This window comes from Chlamydotis macqueenii, chromosome 1, assembly GCF_036417535.1.
Source record: "Chlamydotis macqueenii isolate bChlMac1 chromosome 1, bChlMac1.mat, whole genome shotgun sequence".
Classification (NCBI taxonomy): domain Eukaryota; kingdom Metazoa; phylum Chordata; class Aves; order Otidiformes; family Otididae; genus Chlamydotis; species Chlamydotis macqueenii.
This window is the reverse complement of record NC_141556.1, coordinates 22289061-22315435: the sequence shown is the minus strand read 5'-3', so window position 1 is coordinate 22315435 and position 26375 is coordinate 22289061. Positions and strand designations below refer to the sequence as shown.

Sequence of the window (26375 nt, the reverse complement as noted above, 5' to 3'; positions counted from 1 at the left end):
GAGCTTCTCCAAAGGATGATCCCCTAATTGTTGTCCCTTTTAAGAACTTCCCAGCTTTTGAGTCCCACAGAAATGTTTCCATAAATTTCAATGAACCATTTAACCTCATTTCTTCCTACCATCCCTTTCCTTCTGCTTAAAGTAGCATGCCTTACACTTTAAACATTTCTTTCCTTGATTGCTATGTGTCTTTTAAAAGAACTTTTATTACTAACTAGACTCAGAGGGAATAGAATGTGCACTGAAAAAAAAAAATCCAAGAAAACAATATTGCTGTGTCTTTTTTTGGCTCCATGCTACAATCCTACATTCGTATGTATGAATTCACTCCGATATCCATTAGGGCCCTTTTTCAGATAGGCAGCAACAGGGAAACCATCTGTGCTGCAGGCAGTTATCCTCATGTCACCATAGGATTAGCTGTGGTCGCAGTTAACAGAATGAATATAAATAGCAAGAGAAAATGTGAGATGAAATAGTTTTTGGTGTTAAGTTGCTTTTTCTCCCTTACAAGGCACCCAAAGAGATCGTGTTGCCTAAAAGAGCTGTAGGATTTTTTTAAATGAACCTTTAAAATCTATTGCATATTCTAGATCTAATGATAGAGATGGAGGATCAGACAAATGATATCAATGAAGCTGGAATTCCGGTACTGGACTACAAAACCTACACGGACAGAGTCTTCTTCTTGCCCTCCAAAGATGGAGAGAAAGACGTGATGATTACAGGGAAGCTGGATATTCCCGAGGCCAGGAGGCAGACTGTGGAGCAGGCTTTGACTCAGTTCTCCAACCTCCTCAATAGCAAATCATTTCTCATTAATGTGAGTACTGAATTAGATCTGCTTTGTCTCTTAGCTAGGCATACCTGTGTATGCAAGGCAGTAGGTTTGCAAGCACAACTGAGCAAAAATTATTAAAAATAAGTGATTTTCCTACAGTTCTGTTTCCACAGTAGCCACTGCAGATATATGGCGTCACAGCCAGAGCTTCCCGGTGGGGCAGAGAAGCAAGATCATATTTCTGTGCCAGGTCACGTAGTATGGAATTAGTCAACATTGCAGTGGCTGTAGGAAAACAGATATTACCCAATCTGGCATAAAAACGGCTGTTACAAGTTTGTTTTAGCCTTCTGTGAAACGTGATGGGAGAATGCTGATTCCATCCTGGTTCATCATGGGAGTCATCTGCAGGCAGCCAGCTGCTGGATCTCTGTCCCAGAGAGGCAGAGGCTCCTCAAGTGGCCTATTCATCAAGACTGATGAGAGCTCACAGCAGCTCTGCAGAGACTTCTAATTGCTCACTCTCAAAAACCGAGACTGATTGTCAGACACCTAAATATAGATTTAGGCTTCTAACTTTTTCTCCTTTTTCAAATGAGGCTCCAGTGCTGAGGCAGTTAATGGTAGCATTACAGTTTATGGCAGATGAGAGCACATTCCCAGGTGTACTTAGATTAGTGTCTTTGTAATTTAATGTGAAAGGGCTGGGAATCTGGGGGAGAGAGGAGCTGATTTTCTCTTTTAAAAAATTGTCACAGAACATCTTTTTTTCATTTAATTAAAGCATCCTTTTTAGATAAGGCTTCAGTTAAAATGTATAAGCATTCCTTGGGTTAGTCCAGTATTCAGTGTGTGTATCGAAAACCAAATTGTAGGCAACATTTTCTTATAAGTAGTTTTTTCAAACTTCTGAAAACTTTTCCATTCTGTGCTTAGGAGATTAATATTAAAATAATATTGCTTGTCTTCTTAGTGCAGACAAGTGTTGAGGTTCTTCAGAAACCTGTCATCTGACTTAATTTTACATTTGTTTTCTGTTTCAGTTTATTCACACGCTGGAAAACCAAAGGGAGTTCTCTGCTCGAGCTAAAGTGTATTTTGCATCTTTACTGACAGTTGCTTTGCATGGAAAACTAGAATACTATACTGACATCATGAGGACGCTGTTCTTAGAACTGATGGAGCAGTATGTCGTGGCCAAAAACCCAAAGCTGATGCTAAGAAGGTTTGAATGATTGTCATGTTTTCCGTAGTTCTCTGGTTTTCTGTAAATGGATTTCTTCTGCAATGTGACTGTATTAAAATGGCAACTGTCCGCGAAAGTCAGAAATAGCCTGGTCCAAGCATATTAGGAAGACAAGCTCACCAGGAATAGCTGTGGAGGGCACAGGCAGGACTGCTGGCAAGAGATTTCCTTATTCAAATGCTGTACTGTAGAATCTGCATGGAGATTACTGAAACATTTACTTCACTTCAAAATACAATACTGAACATTTCATTTACTTTTTAATCTAATTTTATTCCAAATGATCTGGCATTTATACCACACATCATCTTCATAATGAGCACACATAATCAGCTTGCATTGTGCGTTCAGCAAGGGCTTGCTCTAGTGTTTTTAACCCTATTGTTATCCCAAATAAATTACAGAAGACCTTGCTCTGTGTATGTTGTAGCTTTGTAATCTGTAGGTTATTTCCCAGTAACTGCACGACCGGGTTAATTTTTTAGCTCTTACAGCATAGACCCAATTTAAGATTTTGCATAAAGGATGTGTGCTTTTCAGTAACGAGCTGAAGGTACCAGGGAATGATGAGCAATACAAAGCACTTATTCTAAAGCAAGTACATGCTCTCAAGACTCTGTAGGGAAATCATTGCATTAGGAGAGTACATGCAGTTAAGCATGTAAAAATACTATATTTCAAGCAAGCAATGTTTTTCTATAAAACTTTGCCATTAAGTACCCTTACCATACTCAGGGCTGGTTTTTTTTTTCAGATCTGAAACTGTTGTTGAGAGAATGTTGTCTAACTGGATGTCTATTTGTTTGTATCAGTACCTCAAGGTAAGAATTGAAGTCTGTTGCCTGTGGGTTTTTTTTTTTTTATCAGTAATGCTGCATTGAGTATATTGTTTGATTTTACTTTATTTCATTTCCTTTCCTTTAAATAGGACAATGCCGGGGAGCCTCTTTATAAATTATTCAAGGCTATCAAACACCAGGTAGAAAAAGGCCCAGTGGATGCTGTACTAAAGAAAGCCAAGTATACATTGAATGACACAGGCTTACTGGGAGATGATGTAGAGTATACACAGTTGGTAAGCAAAGCATTATTCATATATTATAAAATAATTTTTAAATTTAAAATTAAGTCCTGTAGTGTCAAGTCTGTACATACTTTTCTGGACTACTGTGATCTGCATAGAAATTCTGGTAATGGACAGGACTGTTGATATGGGCTTGGAGACTTGACCAAAACAAATCTCCAAGCAGGAAAATAGAATTATAAAGTATCTTCTAAGTGTTAAATCCAAGTCCTGCTACTGTAGGATCCATTTCAGTAAATCCCTTTAATAATTTTCAAAGTCTGTCTGAACAGTGGTCTAAATTAACTGGCAAGTGATTTTTGCAGAATTCTTGCCCTAACATTATACTTGAACTTCAGATTGTCTTTCTTCCTTGTGATTGCCACTCGTCAGCACATCAAATGTTGTTTTAGAGATAATTTAATTAGTATACCGGGATGAGCAACTCTACAGTCCCGTGATGTGGCTGTGCAATCTCCAAATGAACCTATTTTTGCACTTGTTCCTTGTGAGTCAAATTCACCTGAACATGGGCAGCCCAGCTGGCACTGAAAGGGTTTTATTTCCACCTAAGGAAATAGTTCCCTACAGTGATGAGGGGAAGCTGCCTGTACACACAGTTCTGGAGACCTGTGTTAGATGCTTCAAGTCGGGTGAAGTGGACATCCCTGCCCCAGATATTCCCCATCTGAGCTCCACCATCCTCTGAATCTGATAACCAGTGCAATGGTCCAGTTCTCTTCTATTACAAATTCTTCTTTTACTTAATTCTCTTCACTGCCACAAATTTCCCCCACTTTTTCAAGCAGGCTCCAGCACACAGATTCACACAACTGAAGCAGCCCACTCTTTAGCTGTTCAGGGCGCATAAACTGTAATTTTACTCTTTCTGACAGTCTTGCTGGTTTTCTTACAGATACAGTGTAATGAATATCAAAGATGCACAGGCTGTCCTTCAAAGACCAACACAGGATTTTTTTTTTCCCTCTGATTTCTCTTTTATTGACATGTTAGGAGCCATTTGTGGTTGTCTCCAGCTGAGAAAGATGCAGTGACATATCTGCAGTGTGGAAAGAGAGACTTAATGAAAAGCTTTATTAAGTCCTGGTGGGGAAAAAAAAAAAAAACAACAACAAAAACAAAACCAACCATTTTATGTATTCTGAAGGGATGCTGATGGGAGGGCTGATGTAAGGAGACTGCTTTAGGACTTTCACTCACAGAGTCACTAGACTGTGACCTAGACTGCCTGGAGGAAAAGGATGTACTGGGCAAGAAGAAATATTTTAAGTTCAGTTGATATTTTGGGGATTAGTTGAGTTGTTATCTTCATATCTGAGCTGAAAGTACTGCCCACGGAAACCACACTGACTGGCAATGCTGGTTGTATATTCTCTTGTGTATGGAGAACAAAATTTACTTGCACTGTACATTGTGTAAGACTTAATGGCAATAATTCTTTATTCAGTCTGTTTCTTTTCACAAAAAAAAAAAAGCCAATGCCTGCAATTAAGCTAAATGAATGCAGTGTGAAAGCAGAAAATTTGTGCATGCAATCAGGTGTGGGCACAACAAGCATGCTAGCTAGATCTTAAACATTATAACATTATTCCATAGCAATATTTGGTCCAGATGTACAGATTTTCCATCAAACAAAGATTTTATGTGTGGGCATGCTTGGAAGATGATGAGATATATGTGTATATATATGAATGATGAAAGATTATGAAGGGGGCTACTATTGCTATAAATTATTGGGATCTTTGCCATGATGATGACATTGTTGTGGTAACTGTGAACAGTTAGGGAGCATTTGTGCATTAAGGTAGGTTAAAGCATGAGTTAATTAGTTCACTTCTGCCTGAAAGTGAGACACGGTGGGAAAGTACGGTATAGAGCAGTTGTCTGCTCTCTAATTGTTCTTGCTTAAAAGATGAATCTGTTTTGCATCACTGGTTACACTGACATGCTGCATACTGAACCAGCAGCAGAATCATGTCTAATTACCATAAGGCTAATAGGAAAAGGAAGGTGAAATCTCATGATTACTTTGAGAGTTCTGTCAAGGGACAGTGCAATCATGTTTAATTTGACTGCCGTATGGCGTAGCTTTTCTTCACTGTTTAGAAATACCAGCCATGCAAGTTTATTTCTGAGGTTTGAGATTATAAATTCAGGCATTATGGTTGGCAGGACCTACATATCTGAGAGCTGCGGTGCTTCGGATGTGCCTGGCCTCCAAAGCTACCTGAGTGGCAAAAGATCTATGAGGGCTCTGAGCTGTTCTACTGATTCAGCTAGTGAAAGAAAGAGGCTTTTCATAACATCTATTTGGTTTTGATTGTTTGGTTTTTTTTTTCTTCTAGGAGGTTTCCTGGCCATCATTTTCTCATTTACTTTTGTCTGTACTAAAACTGACACTTACATAGCAAAGCTACTTTAAAAAAAATCACTCTAGATTTAGCAAATTATAGGCTTTTGAGAAATTCTCTTTAACATTAATAAAAAATATGTCAATACTAACAGAAAACAGTAATATTTTAGAACTAACGTAGACTACTTGGGTATATTTCCTCAAACTATTAGAGTTATTGTGACAACAGTAAGCAGTAAATGAAGTCTTCAAACACTAAAGATGATATAAGCGGCTTTTATATATACATATGTGTGGGTAGATGTGCACATATATATGTATTTTTTTATATCTAATGAACAGCTGATCACAGGAGGTAAAGTTACGGGAGCTGAACAAGTCACTGCTCATCAGTTGAGCCATGTTAAATTGCCATATGTACAGACCTAGTGCGCTCGACTTGAGAAGTAAAGCCACAGCCATGAAGACAGTATAAAGGAAGGCAAAAGGACACAATATTCTCGGAGTTCAGCAAAGTGCAGCTCAAATGATTGTTGGGAACTCGTTAAGTTTGGGCACTGCAGTACTTGTGCTTTTCTCTGTTCCAGGTTATCAAGCTGTATGAGAAGCACATTACTAGTTAGTGGTCCAGCTGCTTTGTGTGTCCCCCTTTCCTAAATTCCCAAGACTCAATAACAGTAGCATATTAGACATGAGTAAATCTATCCTGCACCTTTTCTGTTTTGTCACAGTGGGAGGAATTAGCTAGAATTTATGGTAGCTGGTTGGCTGCATAACAGCAAAGGATCCCCAGATAATCCATACTCCCATTGCAAATATGCAATAATCATTGCACAGTGAATTTTAGATATTGTTTGCATTTAAATTGCCCAGCAGAACAGATTCAGCACTGATTTGTCTTTAATGTACTTTTTTTTTTTTTTACAGACAGTAAATGTATATGTACAAGATGGAGGAACCGATTCCATACCTGTGAAAGTGCTGAACTGTGATACTATATCACAAGTAAAGGAAAAGATAATAGACCAAGTCTATCGAAATCTGCCATGTTCGCAGTGGCCAAAAGCTGAGAGTGTCGTTCTTGGTACGTAGCTACTTGTGATACTACATTGAGCAGCTAAAACACATTGTGTGACTTTGTATTTTCTCAAAAAATGTCTATAAAAGCAATTTATTTGATTTAAAAAAAAAAAAGTTGAATTTGTGTTCAGCTGGATGCAAAAATACAGCATTTTGCAGCAATCTTAATATGCATTAAAAATTAAACCTTTCTTACAGAGTTCTTTTTCCTGACTCTGAAAGTTTTGGTGTACTGTCGTTAGTGTGCAAAGAGCCTGTTAATGACTGTTAGCACAAATGTATTCATGTCTGACAGAGTCAGTATCTCAGGTACTAATTAATGTGATAATGACAGCATGGACAATTAACTGATGGAGAGGTAATGATGCAATTTCAGAAACTGGTACTGATTTTGACTTGCATTTATGATGGTTATTCAAAAGAATTATAACTTACAGGGGCTGCACTTCTAGGAGATGATGAGAGAAAGCCTCTGAAAATCATCTCCTTTGAAGGCTTTCAAAATTGCTGTTCTCTTCTTGAGAAAAAAAATGATGTAACTTAAAAGGGCTAATAATCTCATAATAAAAGCTCCAATTAATAATTTTGCAATATCTTCATTACTGCCTGTATTGGAAAGTAGAGTATGCAATTCTTGCTCTTCAGAAAATCCTAGTAAAATTTCCTAAAAATGCCTTTTCTATTCTATACAAAGTCCTATTCTATGTTGGACTGATAGCAGGTCTTATTACATATATTCGTAGTATTCTTTGCAAAGGAATTTAACTTTCTAAGGAAAATAATCAGTAGTCATGTGCATGGTTAGGAATAGTTCATGCAAACTTCTGTAATAAAGACCAAACTATTAAGCAATAAAAAACCACACATTGTGGCATGTGCCAAATTACTTTTAATGTTCCACAATGCGTCAGTGGATCTCTAAACTGAAACATTCTTGGAGTAGTTATTTTTGCACATGGTTAAAAACTGTTTTTTTCTCATTTTAATTACCCCTTAGAGTGGCGTCCAGGTTCTACTGCACAGATCCTCTCAGACTTGGATTTAACATCCCAAAGAGACGGCAGATGGAAACGTATCAACACACTAATGCATTATAATGTAAGGAGGTGTTTCAGAGCACTCGTTCGCATCTGTTAACTGTTCTCTAGTAATAAATAAAATCTTTATTTGTTTTTAGAGAAACTTCTGTGCTACATAAAGAATTAAAAAAAAAAAAAACTGTGCTAGCTCGGGGTCTAGGCAGTAAAAGCTTGGGAGTGTAGAAGGCTAGGTCTAGATGTATTGCCTGAACATCTTACCAAAAACACATCACCTAAATGCCAGCACTTTGGTTTCCTCGTCATTGCAGTGTCCAAATCCAAATTCCCCTTTGAACATTCAAAAGCTCCTTTTACTAGGTCTCATATTCATCTCTTCTCTTCTCTACCACTTCCTACCCCTGAGAATAGTCTTTGTCCTTGCTCCACTGCTAAATAGGTTTTGGTTTGGTCTGGTCTGTTCAACAACCCAGTCAGGAGAGCAGATGTTGACGTTTTTGTACTGTCTGTTTTAAGTTTCGTACTGGGCATTCTACCGAGCACTTGCAATCCACTTCCCTTTGTCTGCTATTTATTGCTTTCTAACAACAGATATCCTGATTAGGAAAGACAGAAGTTAGTTTTCCCTCAGAAAACTGATAGGTCCGATTCTTCATCATAAACTCAATTTTTGTAAAAAGAGTGCACACACCAGATTGAGGCATTTTAGCAATTTTTAGTAATCTCAGAGGAGGTGTTGATGGGACCTCTTATTAAAGGAGGGGGCGGGAATCTATTCTGAATTGCAGAGCCAGTTGCCCAAGAAGCCTTTGAAGGGCAGCAGTAATCATAGGTCCAGATTTCCTGCTGAAGATTACAGAAACCACAGTTTAGGTGTTAAGAAAGAGGTTCACTAGCACATACTTCTTCCAAATAACATCCCTGTGTTTGTATTTTCAAAGGTCCGAGATGGTGCCACGCTCATCTTATCAAAAATGGGAATTTCCCAGCAGCCAGAGGATAATCAGCAAGATGTCCCAGGAGAAAGTAAGTATCTTGTGGCTTCACTACCTCCCAAAACGACTTTAAAAAGTCAAAACCCATATAGAGAGAGTGACACTGCTGTCTTGATCTTGTTTACCAAGCATGTCTGTGGAGTTAGATATTCCCCACTAGACTATATAGGGCTTATTAGTTGTGTGTTACCCACTGCACACTTGCAATGGTTTTCTTTGTCTTCATTGTAAATAATGGGGCTTTAACCATAACTGCTGTGAGTCCATACCCCAGTGTAATAGAAAGCACTCTTAGCAAACATTTCCTTGCATTTTTTTTTCTTTACATTACATCTATAGTCAAATCATATGTTTCATCTTTCCAAAGCTTTATCCCCTTTTCTTCTTCCTTCTTCCTTTTTCTTTCCAAATTTCTTCCACTTCTTATTAGACTGGGAATTGAATGCAGTGTTCTGGATGAACCACAGTAGAGACCAGCTCCACTCCTTGTGACATAATGGATCTGATGTAATTTTTGTTATTGCATTTCTTACAACTATCTTGCCTTGCAAACTCATCTCTGTACGTTCATATTTTGTATCTCCCTCCCTTTGAGTGATGTTTCACCAGCTATGCTAGCTTGGTTTTTCCAGGGTTCGCTGGTTGGCTTTGTTCATTCCATACACGTTATCTCTTTAGATGCAGCGTTTTCCACAATTCCTTTGTTCTTTTTGAGGTTTGCAATCCACTGTAAGGTAGTGTCAGGAATTTCCTTGTTTCCTCTCTTTCACATCACTGAAGCAGCTGTTGCATAATCTTTTTATTGCTGTCTGCTACAATATGCTGGCCTTCTCAACATGAAGGACAACCTGTTAGCTTGCAACCCACTTTTTAAAGCTTTTACTTCTATATATTAGTATTCTTTCTAGACCAATTTCCTTTATCTCAAAACCTCTTCAGACACAATATCCGTTACAGCCTAAAATGCACTCAGATTTTTATGGAAATATTTACTTGTAAATTTATGTTCTTTGTCACATGTGTTTCCTTTATATTTCAGATGTTCAGTTTCTCTTTTTTTTTAATCCTTATATTCCATTATTTTAGACAACATAGAAGGTAGATTTATGGAAGGATAATTGTTGAGATCATTGTTCCTTCTGTGAACTCATTTGAAAGGCTTTTCTGTCTAGCACTGATTTGCAAAAGCCATTGCTTCACCTAATAGTTTCATTCCTTTAAACAGATTTACTAATCTTAGATTTAATAGATTTTAAGGGCTGGGCAGTCAAACAGACTGGAAATAATATGCCAGAAATGTACATTTTTCAAAAAGATGAGTCCCAGCTGATAGTTCTGACATATATTGCTATTTAACAAAAATGTGCAGACTTCCATTTCATTTGTGTAGAGTGTTGGCCAGGAAATCAGGACAGGCAGAATTACTTGATGTTTACTTTTTTACTCTCTCCTCCTGGATACTTTCTGTGGAGACTTTTTCCAGCATCCTTGAAGGATCTTCTGACCATCATGGCTACACCTCTGCTGCTGTCTTCTCACCCCTTTACTGCAAGTGCCTGCCATAGTTGGCCAAGTGGCAACCACTCTGTTGCAGCAGCTGCCAACCCGGCATGTTAACTTGAAAAGCCATCCAATTTAATACAGAGGGCAGCGAAGTACAGCCAGGCGAGGAGCTGATTCCTAGTCCCTGTTCAGTGTGGTTGCACCGATTGCTGAGGTAACTGCCGAGGCAGTAGTTGCCCCCACTCTGAAGAAGTTGAGTGGACCATGAATGGAGCTCAGTGGCGTCCTCAGCTTGCTTTACTTCCTTCACGCAGAGCAATGCTCAGTCTCCTGTTCTGGGCTCCCAGTCTACATCCTCCCCACCTCACTACCCTTGTGGCAGGCAGTAGAGGACCAGACCATGCAGTTTTCTTTTTTGGGTTGGTTTTTTTTTTCTTTCTTTCCCCCTTCTCTATGATTATATCTTTAGCTATGATTCAGTGTGATGAAGCTCTTTGAACATACATGATCTGTACTGCAAGATGAACTCCTTAGTTATATGTGTGGCATACAAAACTGTAAAGGAAAAGCAGACTTCTGGGGACAGTGCTGTCACACAACGGCTCTCGTCTTTCTCACGAGAGAAAAATCTGCAGAGAGAATTCAAATCCCAAAGTATGGAGTGAAGACAACTTCCACCATGTTTCTTCTCTGCACCCTGTTTTGCACCATGGTAGTGTACGGATTTGAGAAGACAGCATTTCATGCCAAGTTGCCCCATTTTCTTTAGCACCAAAGGGTCCTCAGAGCTATCTGGTGCCAACTTGTTCTTTTGGAAAGCTATAAAATGTTGCAAAGCGAGAGCCTGCAGTGACAGTGATTTGTGAGACACTATGTGTATAAAAGGGAGAGGAGAGGATCAGAGACTTCTCCTCCTACACAAACACATTTATCTGACAGAGGGGTTTACAGAATTGGAATAAATAGAAATCCTGTCCCAGCTCTATGAATGAGGCTTATGACGAAGTGGTTTTCTTTTTATTCAGAGTCTCTCATTAACTTGCACCTTTTGCAATGAGAAGTGTCAGCTGAAGCCATTGAGCGTCTGCCAAAGTACTAGGCTTCGCACAGAACAAAAATGTAAAAACCATGTTCAGAGATGTTGCTCTAAAACCTGGCATTGCTTCCATGCTGCTATTGAGTCACAGCTTCTACCAGGAAGACAGTAGAAGCTGGAGGTTGTGACAAATTAAATGCAGCATCTTTTGCTTCTGGAGATAATCAATGCAATTACTAATTTGTATTAAGATGGAGAACGGTTTCAACGATTTCATGCTAGTATTTCTGTGCTGAATTATAAGACAAAAACAACAGGCTCTGTTATTCTGGAGTTTTTATCTGGGTTTTTTTCCCCTCTTTTTTAATTCTGAATAAAAATAGCCAGAGGGTTGCAGATCAGAAATACTGATTAGCAGATCCATGTAGGGCAGCCCTTCCTTCACCTTCATGGAGCGGTGTATTCACAGGGCGGGAGGAGACTGGAAGGAAGCTAATTTGCTGCAGGCCACCTAAGGGGAAAGGGGCTACTTGCCTCCATCATGTTTACATCATGGTTCATACCACTATAATTAGTCAACGCAGTCAATATTTGGCATTGACCCCCTCAGCATTATTTTATATTGGCCAAAGAATGCCCAAGGGCCAAGACAAAGACCTTAGGAGGAAACATTTTCCTAGTGTGTGCAGCCTTCTCCCCCCCTACAGCTTCATGCATGATGTGGCTACCGCAATAAAAAAGGAGGTAAAACACTGTCTTTCATTTTCTTCATCTCCTACTTTCCCATTGGAGAATATATTATCTCACAGAAATGTTATTTTCTCTTAGCAACCGTACTGCTGACATGTTTTCTTGCCCCATGTTCTGAATTTCTCTTCCTCTTTCTTCCTGCTACTTTTAGCACTGAAGTGAGATCTTTGTGTTGCTGAAGTTCATCTGGTTGAGTTGCAGTCTCTTAAATCCCTACTTTCCTATGAAATAACTATTTCACTAGTAGCCAATTCTGTTGTTACTAAACAAACATGGGTCAAATTAAGCTGCATATAAGAGCCAGTAATCTCAGTGGAAACTCCTTTGGTTGTTTCTCTCCTCTCCGAAGTTAAACTGGGCCGTGTACCATCAGGAGGGCAAAGAGAAGATAAATTCTTTTGAATCAAAGGAGGAAGCAGAATTGTACCGAGTGACTGACATAAGGCTGGAAAATAGTTCCTGCTCTAGCTGCGTTATTTGATCCATTAATTTACACAAGTAAATAACAGGCACTGCAAAAGAAATTCCAGAGTTCAGGCCCACCAGCAGCTCGTACTGTACTGGCGGATGATTGCTATGAATGGTATCGATTGTGAAATCGCAGCTGCTTCAAAATAAAGTGATAGCTTTTAGTTCTTTCTTCCTCATTCACATGAACTTCCATGTCAAATTAAGGACTCTCAAAGGACAACGTGATTTAATGTGGGATATTTTTTTTTCCCTACCTGGTAGGGGAAGAAGTAAAGGCCCCAGAAGACTGCGTAGCTAATGCTTTTCATGAGGATATGTAAAGTAGATTCAAGCAGAAGGCTTGGCTTGGCCAGATTACACATAAATGTTATTTTCCCCTGTGATGTAAAATATTGAACATAGGCGCAAGCTGGTAAACTTAATGTAGCTGTTGAGGAACTTAGTTAATAAACTACTGTTGCCAAAAATTTGAAAGGACAAAATTCATGCAATTAGAAACTGATATTTCCTGCTGTAACTGGGATTCGGTTACATCAGATACATATATTAAAGCATAACACTTAGCATTAATGCAAAATAATTTGTGCAATACGGCTGAATCACTGTTTTTATGGGAAAAATATCTTTCACATTTTTAAGACATCAATGGTTTTTAATGCCCTGATTCAGTAACTTCCACTGGAAAAGCACCGTTGATTTTAGCGACTATGCCAAGTAGATGTAAAAATTCAGAAATTAAAGGAAGATCTGAAACTACGTTTGTGACACAGAGTCTTTTTTCAAGGGATATTAGTAGCAAGTTAAAACAATTGTATCATCTCTTTCAGAACTGTTCATAACAAAAGATTTTCAAGCACAGTTTGTCTGAACATCCCTATTGATACTGAAATGTCAGACTCCCTTTATTCCACTCCTGATCATTGAATTAAGCTCAGGGACCAGACGCGTGACCAAGCCACGGATAGCATAGCAAGGCACTGTAACCAGTGAGCTGTCATTAGCACCCAGGTGCTTACTCCTCCTTCTGGTATACGGTAACAGATTCAATGTGAATCTCTTTGTCTGGTTTAAGCTATGAATACTGAGAAACAAATTTTTTAAAAAATCTTATTATAATGGATTATGAGTTTGCTGCAGTCATTACCTCTGTCTGCTGGAGTTCACGTCCTCTGAGTAAAAGGATGAATTTTCCCTCCTTTCAGCTACAAAATCAAGAGCTGCTGGTCAAACGCTGATAAAGGCAGGTTTGAACTGATGTGCCATACTTTGAACTCAGCAGTTAGGGTAAAAATGTAAATTGTCATGGTGATACCTAGAAAAAAGGTTGAGATCATAAATTATTAAATTGCCACTGCCAAATTCACCAGAGCTGCCACAACAATATTTTGCCCTTGTACCTGGAGCAGGCTATGATTGCTCTTTCTGTGGTAACTGTTTGGATAGACCTATTTGAGCTTCTGTAACTCAGGAATCTTGTGTAATTCCTTCCTCTCCCTTTGCTCTTGACAAAAGCAAGTCACAGCCTGACTCCAGTCCCACTTTTTCAGCTTATGTATTATTAAATTAGCACTGGAGTTGCATATGTTGGACAGGAACAGAGTCATCTAGATCCTCTTGGCAAGAGAACAGGTGTGTTAAGGATAGGGAACAAAAATCTTACATGATTATTTTCGTGTTGCTGATTTGGGTGTGGGGCATTTTTTGTAATTATTGCAATTCCTATTTCCAGGGCATGCACTCCTGGAAGATGAAAATAAGGTCTGGCACCTAGTGCGGCCAGTGGATGAAATAGATGAAGGTAAATCGAAGCGGGGCAGCGTGAAAGAAAAAGAGAGGACCAAAGCTATTACAGAAATCTACCTGACCAGACTTCTCTCTGTGAAGGTAGGGCTCAGCTGTGCCACAGTTACACCTTATGTCTACAGATTTTGAGGTACAACTGAAGAAAAGAATGCAACTATTAATCATGCATTTGGCTGCAATTTTGAACATGTGTCATGTACATACAAGCTAGTCTTTAGAGCTTCAAGTGATTAATATGCCCTGAGGAACATTACTGGGAAAGAGATAAAGTATTACTCCTGATCAAAGCTGAGAATCATGTTTATGTGTTTGTTAAATAAGGATTTTTCTTGCAAGACAAAGTTGGATATTCTTCTGTGCCACCTGTTTAGATAACATTTTGTTGAGTTTTTTTGTGAACTAAATGCCTTACAAACTGCTACAGAGCCTTGTATTTCCCTGGTTTTGTTTGCAACCCATGCTGAGGTATAATCTAGAAAAATAATTAAAATGTTTTCAAATAATAATATTCCTTGCAGAGTATTTTTAGGGCTTATACTGCAGAATGGATCACAATCAAAATAATTCTGTGAAGCATTCCTCCTTGCAGAAGGAATTTAGGATAATGTGTTTAATGACCCTAAAAAAAACCGACAAAAAAAGTCTGGAGCCTTACTAATTTGTACAGAGCTGGTGAGGTGAAATGGCTGGGACCACAGCTATCCCTGCAACTCAAGGACTGTTGATGTGTTCTTGCTGACAGCAGAGTGGCTTAGGGCTCCTTGCAACTCAGTCCCTGCCCTGTTCTGAGGCTGGCAGCTGGACTGATGGCGAGAGAGAGGATGCAGCCCTTCAAATGTGTCCATAAGGCCAACCAGTTGAGTGGGAACGAACTGCATGTGGCCTCAGCAGGGTCATCTCTAAAACAAGGGAGAGCCTCTGAGGTCACAGTCTAAGGTCCAGGCAGATGCAGGAATCCAGCCAAGCACACAGCCCACCTGGGACACACTTCACTTCTTGGGCTTCGTGGAGCTCATGGAGCTGGGCCAAGCTGGGTGTCTGATGAGAAACAAGTGCTTGCCCTTGAACAAAAAGTTAAATGCTCATTGGTACTTTTTCCTGTAAGTCTCTTTATAAAAATTACAGAGTGCTCTGGAGTCAGAGATACTGGAGGTGGGAAGCTGCAAAATCATTAAAAAATGGCTAACAATTATTTTATGTGCACAACGACCCTAAAGTGTAAATGTATTGTATAGTTAGCAGCCAGTTTCTGCTACTCCTGTCGAAGCGGAAAGCACACCTTTCTGTGCAAACTCTAGAATAGTTGCTGAAATTGCAACCTTTCAGCCTAAAACATAAAATTGTTCTTGAGAAGGTCTTTAGTGTGTTGGCAGTTTGCAAGGTCACTGCACTAACAAGTTGCTTGGTTTTTGTCACACAGTACCCTTAGCACTCAGGATGAAGGCCATCAGTGACTGCAACGGGATTATGGGCTGTTGGTGTTAATAGGAGTAAAGACTCTAGGCTGGCACTGAGTTCAGCCAGTAACACAAACAAAGTAGATTTTTTTTTTAATTTGCTTTTAGGGGACGCTTCAGCAGTTTGTAGATAACTTCTTTCATAGCGTGCTCAACTCAAACCATGTAGTGCCACCAGCTGTGAAATACTTCTTTGACTTTCTTGATGAACAAGCAGAAAAACATGACATCAAGGATGAAGATACCATTCACATCTGGAAAACAAACAGGTACGTATGAACATAGTAGTACTTGTATTGCAGAGAAATGAGAACGTAATTCCCAGGTGTGTACTGGCACTTTTACCACAAGTCAAAGTAAATTTCATTTATAATTCTCAGAATCATTTTAATTGAGATAATACATTTATAAGGATTCTCTGTAAGCCTAGAAGCTGCAAAAATGAAACCAGCTTACCTATGGGGTTGTCATTGGCAGATTTACCACTTTACTGTTTTGTCTTTCCTCAGAGAAGAGGAAAGCAAGAGGGGACCGGATTTACCTGTCAGTGCACAAAATCTAATAAAATACTACTGGAGTAGTTTCTCTAACCACACAGACATCTTCTCTTGCTATTTTGGGGCACTCAAGATTCTTCTCTCATGAGGTTTTTCTGTGAGAGATATAAAGGCTTGGTTTTCAGACATGCAAACCGGACAACAGATAGCTTGTATAAATGTTGGAATACAAAATCAAGCTTCACTGTTGTGAGGAGATCAAAATGCAAAACCTGTACCTAATTGTATGTGATTTGCTTGTTGCAGAACATTGATTATGTAAAAAGGATTATTTATCTTTTTCTTTGCTTTGCAGCCTGCCTCTTAGATTCTGGGTAAACATACTGAAAAATCCTCATTTCATCTTTGATGTTCATGTTCATGAAGTAGTAGATGCTTCCTTGTCAGTCATTGCACAGACTTTCATGGATGCTTGCACAAGAACAGAGCACAAATTAAGCAGAGTAAGTGATTTGCATTCTACATCCTGACTACGCTCATGCCTGACAAGACAAAGGGCATCCTCGCAGACAATACCCATTCTCTGAGGAGATACAGCCTTGATAGTTTCTTTTTAGTTTTATAATGAAGTTAGCATTTCACCACTTAACAGGTTGGTGAACATGTCAGTATTACTGTGTAGTCTGCCAATTGATATTTGTAAAAAGGAGAAAATAGCAACTGCTTTTATGAAAAGCAAATTTTAGAACTGATTATTTCACCTCCACCAATAATTTAGTATCGTATTGCATTGATATATTTGTAAAACTGAATAGTAATGCCATGTGTAAACTTGATCCTTTTAAGACAAACAATAAGCATCCAAATGTTAATATCTGTAAAGCTCAAGTGCAGGTGAATATAAGGGCTTGATCTTAAGTTCTTGACTTTCTTTTGTTTCCTGGAGATGTTCATAAATCAACCAAGTTTCTCTCTATTATAAATTTTTCAGGATTCTCCAAGTAATAAATTACTTTATGCAAAAGAGATCTCTAACTACAAGAAAATGGTGGAAGAGTAAGTATAGAGTCTTTTCATGCTTTTTCAGAGTTGTTAGGGCTTTAAGCCTGTGTAAGAGGAAAAGCGAATGCTGAGGTCGTCAAATCAACTGTCAATTGTTAAAAATTTTACACAGGAATGTTAAAATGTTCCCTTGGTGGTGGCGTTGGCAGGGTGGAAATGGAGTGCTGTTATGACCCAGTGCGTGTTCGTATCTGTGCAGACAGATGGATAGATTTATTCAGGAGAAAATATGATGCTATTTTCTGCAGTGGTTCTTGCAACCCATACGATCTGTCTAACCAACGCTGCACTTCCATAACTCAGTAGAGATTTCATAAATACATATTTTCTATTCTGTCTCTAACTTTATTCATTCACTAATTGGCAATTCTGTGAATACTATGGAAGATCTGCCACAGGACAAAACTCTTGCTAGCTGATACTTCAAAATTTTGAAGACCTAAAATAATAATCAGCTACAATTATAAATAGATTTTGTTCCTGTGGTATGGTCCTGTACAATCAGGTACGAGAAAGTGCTAATGACTGTCAGAGGGCAGGATTACTAAAGGAATCATTGGTCTGTTGTGATAGGGCAGCTCCTGCATTATTAGAAAGGATGTTTAAATAATTGTAAAATTGAAAGACAGAATTACTGAAAACTACAGTGTATTTCACCTAATTGAAAGTCTGTTTTCATCTGTTGCAGTTACTACAAAGGCATTCGTCAGATGGTGCCAGTTAGTGACCAAGACATGAATACCCATCTAGCAGAGATTTCCAGGGTAGGAATAAATTCCATTTTCTGGTCCTGAAATTGGAGCCAAATATAGTACTGGTTTTCTTTGTCTTCTCTTTCTACCTCAACAAGCGGGTTTTTGTATGTGCAAACATCAAATGAGTTATTTCATACATCCCTGAAATACTCCTGTTTGTGGAAGTCATGCCTTTTAGCCCTTTGAAATGTTGATTATTGAATGGAACCAAGAATGATTATCATCACTAATCTGTGACTGATGTAGGTGCCAGAGCAAAGCATTCGGATTTTTTCACATCCATTGTGGAAAAATTGTAGCACTCTTGAATTGTGTTTTCTCTCCGCAGCATATAGAGGATTTTTAGCATTGATCATACTGATAACAAGTAATTACTGAAATCAGAGGGCTACCACAGCAAAAATTAGATTCCAGAAATGAAAGAGGAGGCACATACGTTAAGTATAGCCTGTTTTAGAGCTGTCCATACGAGGGCAATACTTTTGCATTACAAGTTACTGGGGGTTACCTCTCATGGGGAAGCTCAGAGGGGGCTGGTTGCTAGCTGGGGACTCTGGTTGGAGACTGGTGAAGCAAACACACTACAAAACCTGCTTCAGTCTTCAAAGAGCCTGTCTGCTCTGCAGCTCAGCTTAGCTAGAGCAGGCTCATGCTTTGAAGCACTCGCTTGAACTTGGAGAACCAGGAGAGGCACTCACCAGTCTTAAAAGATGTTGTGTAGCCTGAGCAAAGAGACGGTGTACTTACTGGCTGGTTTGCTCATTTGCTTAATTTTGTTGAAGAGTTGTAGCGTAAGGAGGATGTTTGGGGAAATTTTTGTGGTTTGTTTATTTCAGTACCCTTAGGACCTAACATTTTGCAGATCAACATTCTCATGAGAGCATTTCTATTTTCAGTCATTAACTACAAAACTCATCTGCAGTGACATTTCATTTTTCAGTTCACTTTATGTATTATACAAATTGAGATGTATATAAAATTAATATGTTTGGTGATTAAAAGTAAATTCAATAGAATGTTTTAACATCAGCAGAATATGTTGATCTTTTCTATTTGCATTATAAATTATGATAAAAGTGAATATGGAAAGAACAGTCAAACATTGCAAAATTTGACCAGCTCTAGAAGTGACTTTTATAGAGCAAGGAAAGATGGATGTTTCTCTGCTGCTTTATGCAGCCTTGGGTAATCATTTATGCCAGCAGCAATATTTTGCAATTCTTCATTTTCTCAACTAACTTAAAAGACTACAGGCATAGCTAGAGATTTGAATCCTGTACGTTTGAATGAAAAACATCTGTTTAGACAGGTAGAGCATATTCACTAAATACATTAAATGACAGAGAGGGAAGGAGGAACAGGTAATGGAAGGGTTATTTCCTGCTTCATTTAAAGTCTTTTTTCTCTCTGTGTCTCTCTCTCTCCCCTTTCCATCTTTGTGACTCAGATTGCTTTTTCCAAATGTACGTGTGTTCGTGATCTTGATGAGTTACACCTTTGCTGTAGGGAGGTGTGAATAATTTCAAAGAGTTAAAAAGAGCTGGAGAAAGGATTTCAAACAACCATGACAGTGACAGAACCAATGTTTAATATCTCAACAACATGAAGATTGTATTGACTAAATGCTTTACTTACACATACTCATGTTGGTAACAGATGTTTGAGCTGTAGTCTGTGGTTTGACATTCAGAGTTCAAAATATTTTCCACCTCCAGTGTCAGAGTTGTGGACAGGCTGCAAAAACACCAGCAGGAGAGTCTTGATCTAAAAATCAGCAAACAAAAGTTTTCTCACTCCTTTTTTCTGCCCCAGCTGTCATTTAACAAAAGTTACAGGATGCAGAGTTTGCATTTGGAAATACTGTACATTGTATCCAGCAGTCATGCATGTGCCTAACTTTCAGCTGTCTGTGATCATATTTTGACATGTTTGCTGCTCCTTGTGTTGTTTCACAGGCCCATACCGATTCCTTAAATACACTTGTGGCTCTACACCAACTCTACCAGTATACTAACAAATACTACGATGAGGTAAGTTGCGGCTTTTGTTTTCATTTTTAGTAATATCAAAGGTAAAAAGTTGTAAAGGCTAACATCAGTCTGAAAGAACAACTGGAATTTCCTGGATAATGAGAGAAAAACAGTGCTGAGCAGAAAGCTCCAGCTTTGCAATTACACACCTTGCTTGGCAATTACACCAGTCAAGGGTATGTTCCTATAAATGAATAATTTCATTGTGGGCTATCTGGTTTTGGTAGTGATAGTTTAATGAGATCTGTAAGAGAAATAGATTTAAAAATAATTTCTCTTCAGTTCTACCATCTTAATTCCTAAGAGTTAGGACATAAGAATGTCACCAAGCAAGAAGCACTTGTCAGACCTATATCAGGTTTCAAGCCAGTGGGTATTTTTATTAGGAACAACCCATTAAACTTGTTTAGATTGTAGGAATGGTGCCTTGCCTTTTTTACTAGTTAAGATGTACTTATAACTTCTGTACGTGCTACTGTCCCCATTCTGCTGTGCCGAATGAAGCGCCTGCCCAAGGTAAACCAAAGTAAAACTGTTGAATATGGTCTGATTAAAAAAGAGACTAACAGATTCAATCCAAGACATTTCTTAAGTTCTTCAGGCCCTGAGGAAAGGGAGACAAAGAATATCCCAGTGTAGCTGGGCTGTGGCTATGGCTCTCCAAACTTAATCTGAAAACAAAAAGAGAGAAGGAAACTTTTATTCAAAGGTTTCCATGGAAATGAATGCCTCCAGAAAACTCTCAGAATTAAATCAAAGCAAGTAAGAACAGATGCTGAATCAAAAAGGAGTACAGCACATGTGAGCTCTCTTCAGCTTGTCTTGCACCTCAGCACAGTTTGTGTTTTCACTTATATTTAGTACTAAAGGCAAGGAGTCTCATCCTCAGCTTCGCTGCAGCTGCTTTACATAGGAGCAGCCGGCCCATCGCAGCTTTAAAATAGATGTGAGCAGGGAAAATCAAATCACCCTGAGAGTTCTTGCGATGGGGGTCAGTAGGGAAAGCGGCCAGAGGAATGCAGGCCAATCTGATGGCGTTGGTTTCCTGGCCCCTCATCCCCAGCGCTAACCGAGCTGACTTCCAACGCATTCCCATGGCCTGACCTCTTACAGAAACACTCAGGAACCCTGAATGACAGATGAACCATAAAGCCTCTATTCTTCCACACGCCTGTGTCGCCAGTCATAGTTTCACATTTGGTGGCAGGCGCAGGTAAAGTCACCTGTCTGTGGGACTTCATCGGTGGCAGACCAGCAAACACCAGTGCATAGCTGCAGCTCTTCCTTTCACGTACATCACTGTATAACAACAAGGTGCATCTGATGAAAAGACTGCAAATTCAGAGTTATGGAGATAATCTGTCAAGAACCATTCAGTAAAATTAATTGAGCTTATTTATTTTCCATGAAAATGTTTTAATTTGCATAAATTGCAAATGCATAATTTGCATTTGCAGCTGCCCTTGTCTTTATTACTGACGCAGTGGTTCCCAGCATGCGCTGTACCTTCTGCATCTCTGCAGGGCTTGACAGTGACTAAGTGGGTGCATTCTAATTGTCCACATTTATATGAAGGATATATTCACCAGCAGAGATAATCATGAATTATTTAGTCTAGATTTGAGGAGTTACAGCTAGATGTAACTGTTTAAATTAAGGGAACAATATCAAATTAAATTAGGCACAATTTAAATACTGTAATAAGTGTTTATTAACTCTGTCTTGTAAAAAAGTTTTCACGCTTTAAAAACAAATCCATTAAAATAATTATTTCTAAATAAATTTGCTCCAGCATTTGAAACACAAGTGCTATACCAGCCCTTCAAAGTGAAATTATTGGCTGGATTGACACTGACTGCATTAATCTCCGTCATCAGTGATGTGCAAGAAGTAGGAAGAACCACAGTGACAGGCAAACTATTTCTCCAGTTCTTGTACTTGCAAGTTTATATAGTATTTAAACAGAGCTAAAGCTTTCAGCTTGATTACAGCGTCTCACTTGTATTAATGAAGCCAGCTCTAGAAAAGGGACGGTTTTGCAGTGTAACGCATTCTTCTGATGGAGAAATCTAATAATTGGTGGAAGAGTTTCCCTAAAGGACAGTGGAAATGAAAACCTTGCAAAACCTTTGAAATTTGATCTTGAGAAGCCCTAAAAAACTCTATTTGAAGAAAAGCCTTTCATAACAGTTGACCTTTTCTAGCTCTTGTTCTCAAATCCCTTGTGTCTTAGAGTCATACCTTCCGATATATACATATAGATATTGCGTACAGCACAGGCTGCGCGCGGGATGCTGGGGGGCTCCTCTGATGAGCTCTTTGCTTCCTGAGGTACCTGGTGCTGGGCCGGAGCCTCGGCATTTCTTGGTGAGAGCCAAAGGGAAGCTGTCAGCAGCTCCCTGACGCTGTGGCCGGACTGTTTCCTCCATCATATTGCCTATAGACACAAGGGACCTTGCATTGCCCTACCTAATGCCTGGGGGTGGACCACCCAGGAGCTTCTCATAACCAAAGCTCATGGGGATGGGGCTTAATTACTGCTGCTAAATGACCCTTAAGCCTTGTAGGGTGCACCGTAAGTAAAAGCACTGCTTCTTAAATAGCTACAGAGACCTCTTTCCCCCTGCCTGCTCCATCTTGGAATGTAATATTTCACAAGATAAAGTACTGCCTATTAATTTCCTTCGATCCCAGCATAATGAGGAATAGTTCAGCAACTTAGATAAAGTAACATAGACTATCGTTATTTTATTGCCTTTCTGTAAAAATAGAACATGGAGCCTCCTTGATGGACTTTATCTTTGGGACAGAATGAAAGCAAAAGATTCTTTACAACCAAAGTAGTATCCAGGAACTGTGTCATATATTTTAAGCTAAATCATTCTAAATATTCTGTGTTTATTTCTTCCAGATTATAAATGCACTTGAAGAGGATCCAGCTGCACAAAAAATGCAGCTTGCCTTCCGTTTACAGCAAATAGCAGCTGCGTTAGAGAATAAAGTGACTGACCTTTGACTCAAAAGCCGCAATAAAGAAATCTGATCTGAAGATGTTCAAATTCATTCTTCCTGTTAAGGAAATAGTGTTCTATTTTTTAATGTATAATTACAACTTTAAATGAAAGATTTCATGTTTTTTTGATAGCAGAGGTGTAATGTAAAGAATTTTTACTGTAAATTATGCTTCTAATTAAAAGCTGTGTTGTGTGTAAATGAATCTTCTGTGGGAAAGAGAGTCCTTTGGCTGGGGCCAGGGTGGGGGGTGGAAGAAGGAAAACCTATAGTTCGTTTCATTTCGTAGAATCTGAGACATCAGCATTTAGGATTCATTATGCAAGTAAATTCAGTACTATAGCATCCTTTCTACGTTAAGCAATATTTGTACTAGGAAATCAATAACATACTCAGAGACACATGCAATATCCCCTTTTATTTTGATAACTGGAATTTGACTTCCACATAGCTCTAAAACTTAGTCTGTGCTTGTAACAAACATTGTGAACGTGTCTGGTTTCTCTGCGAGATCTGAGAATGGGATTTGCTGCCACACACGGTTCTTAATTTAATTATTTATGTCCATGGTGATGCACAGCATTGCACCCACCACAGTTGGCTGTGATGGAAATAACAGTAATGTCAGTGTAGGAGGGTTCTACTGGTAAAGTCTCATTCGGTTCAGAAATCACTGCAAAGAAGGAATTAGTCCTTAAAAATTTACAACTCTTTGTTATTATTGTGAGTTTTATGATATATGCTAATGTGCCTTACTTGTACTAATTCTGTGAATCTGATGAATGGTTTTGTAAAAAGAAGCAGATCAGAAAAAGAAATATTTATGTGCTATTGAATGACTTTTGTGTGAAAAACATGACCAGCAGAATGCTTGTAATTAGCTGCTTGCCGAGAGTGTGCTGTTTAACATGATTTGATTATGTATAATATCTTATTTTAGAATGGTTCTGATGAATTTTATTTGAATCTTGGAACTGTCCTAGAAATACCATCACTCGTTTTTATTGTATTTGTGATGTAAAATACTAGTATGATATTGGAAAAACCATATACCCGTCTATGGAAAACCACTCAGTCAGTTTTGAGCCTTGGAATGCTGCATTTGATGGAATACACACCATAACCCATAGCAAAGACAATTAACAGAACTTGTCGGAAAGTGTATGTTTACAATATAGGTAAGCTCCGTACAAATCAAAAAGTTAGGTACGTCTTCTTAAATTGCTGTATTGCACATCAGAGAACTTTATTCCTCTTTGTATCACAAGTTTTTGGCAGTAAAGTAGCATTTTAATGAAGCGCTGCCATCTGTACTCCTTCGTTCATTGTCCTGCCAAGCGCCCGGACTCTGCTGGTTCTCAGCAAGCTAACGCAGCGTCTGCCGCCCGCTCTCCCCGCCCGGCAGGTTGTCACACAGTGACTTTTACTGTTTGTCGATATTTCATTTTTCCCCCCTTTTTGAATATTTCCTAGTATTTGTCAGTGGACCTTTCCTTCAGTTTCCAAAAATCAAAAGCCTCACCAGAACTGATTTCCTTCCCAGTAGGATGGGAGAGGTTTTTTTTTGGTTTGTTTTGTACTCGACTTCTTGCATTTGTGTATAATCATTCCTGAACCTGCCTGGGCTGTAAGTTATTTTACACTGTTTAGGACCGAGGTACATGACTTCTCCATAAAGATGCTTTGCCAGCTACTCCTTCATCAGCAAAGGCATCCTAATTTCATGGCTAATCTGTTTCTCTGTCATTATTTGTAAATCCTGTTAATTGTAAATCAAATACAATGTTGTTTTTTCCACCAAGTGTCACGTAATCTTTACTGAAGTTGAGGGGGGTGGGTGTTGAAAGGGGTTTGTAATGCTCGCTCCGAGGGGGATAGAGCAGCAGCGTCCGTCAGTCTGCGGTTGGTAATGGAGGAGCAGAGCACATCCTGCAGATGGGATGCCTGACATCATGCCCTTTTTATGGGCATTTCCTCTGGAAAACGAGAGTACTCTTGAGAAGAGAGGATGTATTTGCAACATCCCATAGTGAGGTCTTCTTGCCTGATGAAAAATCCCTCTTGGGACCTGAAAGCCAATTAAAATACAGGCTCAGCAGCATCTCTCCAGAGAGATCAGAAAGCCCTGCTTGAGCAAGTAGGCTTTCAGAGGGAACGTTATGTGTCGTCCCCCCCCATCAGTGACTTGATGGAGCAGCTGCAGGCCATCATAGGCTGCCGTAGGCTGCGGCCATGCTGCAGCAGGATCTTTCTTGCCTGTTAGACAACTGCGTGTGTCTGCCAGCCTGTGTGAGCTCATGATGGATCCACTGGTCTCTCTCTGGTCCCCTTTTTTCACATCCTGGGAAATTTGCAGGCTTTCGGCGCTGCGGTGCCGTCTGCCAGGGAACAGGGAGGCGGAAAACTGTGAGCAGCTGCAGCTACAAAGGAGACTTAATGCCAGTTCTTCAGTTTCTCTAAGTCTCCTCTGCTGAAAGCATAGAGTTGGAATTTGAATCATTGAACTGAACTGGTTTATTTTATTCTTTCACCTTTTGGCTGAGCTCCTCCAGTGCTTGTTTTTCCACTCTGGTACTCTGTTTTGTCCAGGCCTAGTTTTTGGCTTCAGTTTTCCCTACCCTTTAGCAATCTGATTCTTAAAGGCTTCATGCTCCTCCTTTGGTTTCTGCTGCTCCCGCCATCTGGTTCATCTGCAAGATAAAAGAAAAAAGCTCACTGGGGGTCTCCCTCCTTTCCATCCCCTCTGCAGCCCTCTAAGGGGCACCTCTTTGAGCACAAGAACCTTCTCTCTGCATAACAGGAGCCACTCCAGGCCACAGCAGTAGCTGTGAACAAAACAGCCTTCCTTGGACATCTCCCAGCCCTGGTTTGGAGGTGGGTGCAGGCTGTCAACCACCACCAGCAGCTCTGAATCCCACTGCTGATTTCAGCTTCTCCAAAGAGTTTACTCCTTGTTTCCCCACCAGCAAACAAGTAGAGCTCTCAGATGACGGGACAAGGTCACTGCCCCTGCTTGCCTAATACGTAGTAACTTGCTCAACTGAACAGAAATTTGTTTTTTTGGCTCTGGCCAGGAATTTACTCTCTATTCCTTAGTGCCAGATTTCCCTCGGACACCTTACTAGATCTTTTTGCCACTCTCTATACGCTACAGATTTAGAAGCAAGTGGTTATGGGTCGAGGGGCCCTCGGCTAGCTTGGCTGTGTGAGCCACAGCACTTCCTTCTGTGGTTTCTCTGCTCAGCCCACTACAGCCATGCTTGGGCCTCCCCCTTCTGCAGGCTGCTGCCTTGGACACGTGCTGCTTAGTCTGAGCTATGTTTACATGCACACTCTTAAGACTGGTTTTTCTGGCAACTTTTTGAAGTCCAGCAGAGCCATCACTAGAAACGAAAACATACAGGGAATTCAATAACTCATACT

General features: G+C 39.5%; 1 protein-coding gene across 8 annotated transcripts in view; it reads left to right on the top strand.

The window, feature by feature from the left end:
- PLXNB2 (plexin B2) overlaps positions 1 to 24749 on the top strand; it is a 258670-nt gene extending 233921 nt beyond the window's left edge. For all 8 annotated transcript variants that reach the window (XM_086747090.1, XM_086747126.1, XM_086747101.1 and 5 more), the window contains 14 exons: positions 594 to 823; positions 1825 to 2006; positions 2782 to 2848; positions 2956 to 3102; positions 6392 to 6548; positions 7542 to 7642; positions 8523 to 8607; positions 14066 to 14220; positions 15705 to 15865; positions 16449 to 16596; positions 17085 to 17149; positions 17844 to 17919; positions 19866 to 19940; positions 22852 to 24749. In XM_086747090.1, coding sequence (XP_086603216.1) covers positions 594 to 823; positions 1825 to 2006; positions 2782 to 2848; positions 2956 to 3102; positions 6392 to 6548; positions 7542 to 7642; positions 8523 to 8607; positions 14066 to 14220; positions 15705 to 15865; positions 16449 to 16596; positions 17085 to 17149; positions 17844 to 17919; positions 19866 to 19940; positions 22852 to 22956 — 1754 coding nt within the window. In that variant the 3' untranslated portion in view covers positions 22957 to 24749. The remainder of the gene's footprint in view (positions 1 to 593; positions 824 to 1824; positions 2007 to 2781; positions 2849 to 2955; positions 3103 to 6391; positions 6549 to 7541; positions 7643 to 8522; positions 8608 to 14065; positions 14221 to 15704; positions 15866 to 16448; positions 16597 to 17084; positions 17150 to 17843; positions 17920 to 19865; positions 19941 to 22851) is intronic.
- The last annotated feature ends 1626 nt before the right edge of the window (positions 24750 to 26375 follow it).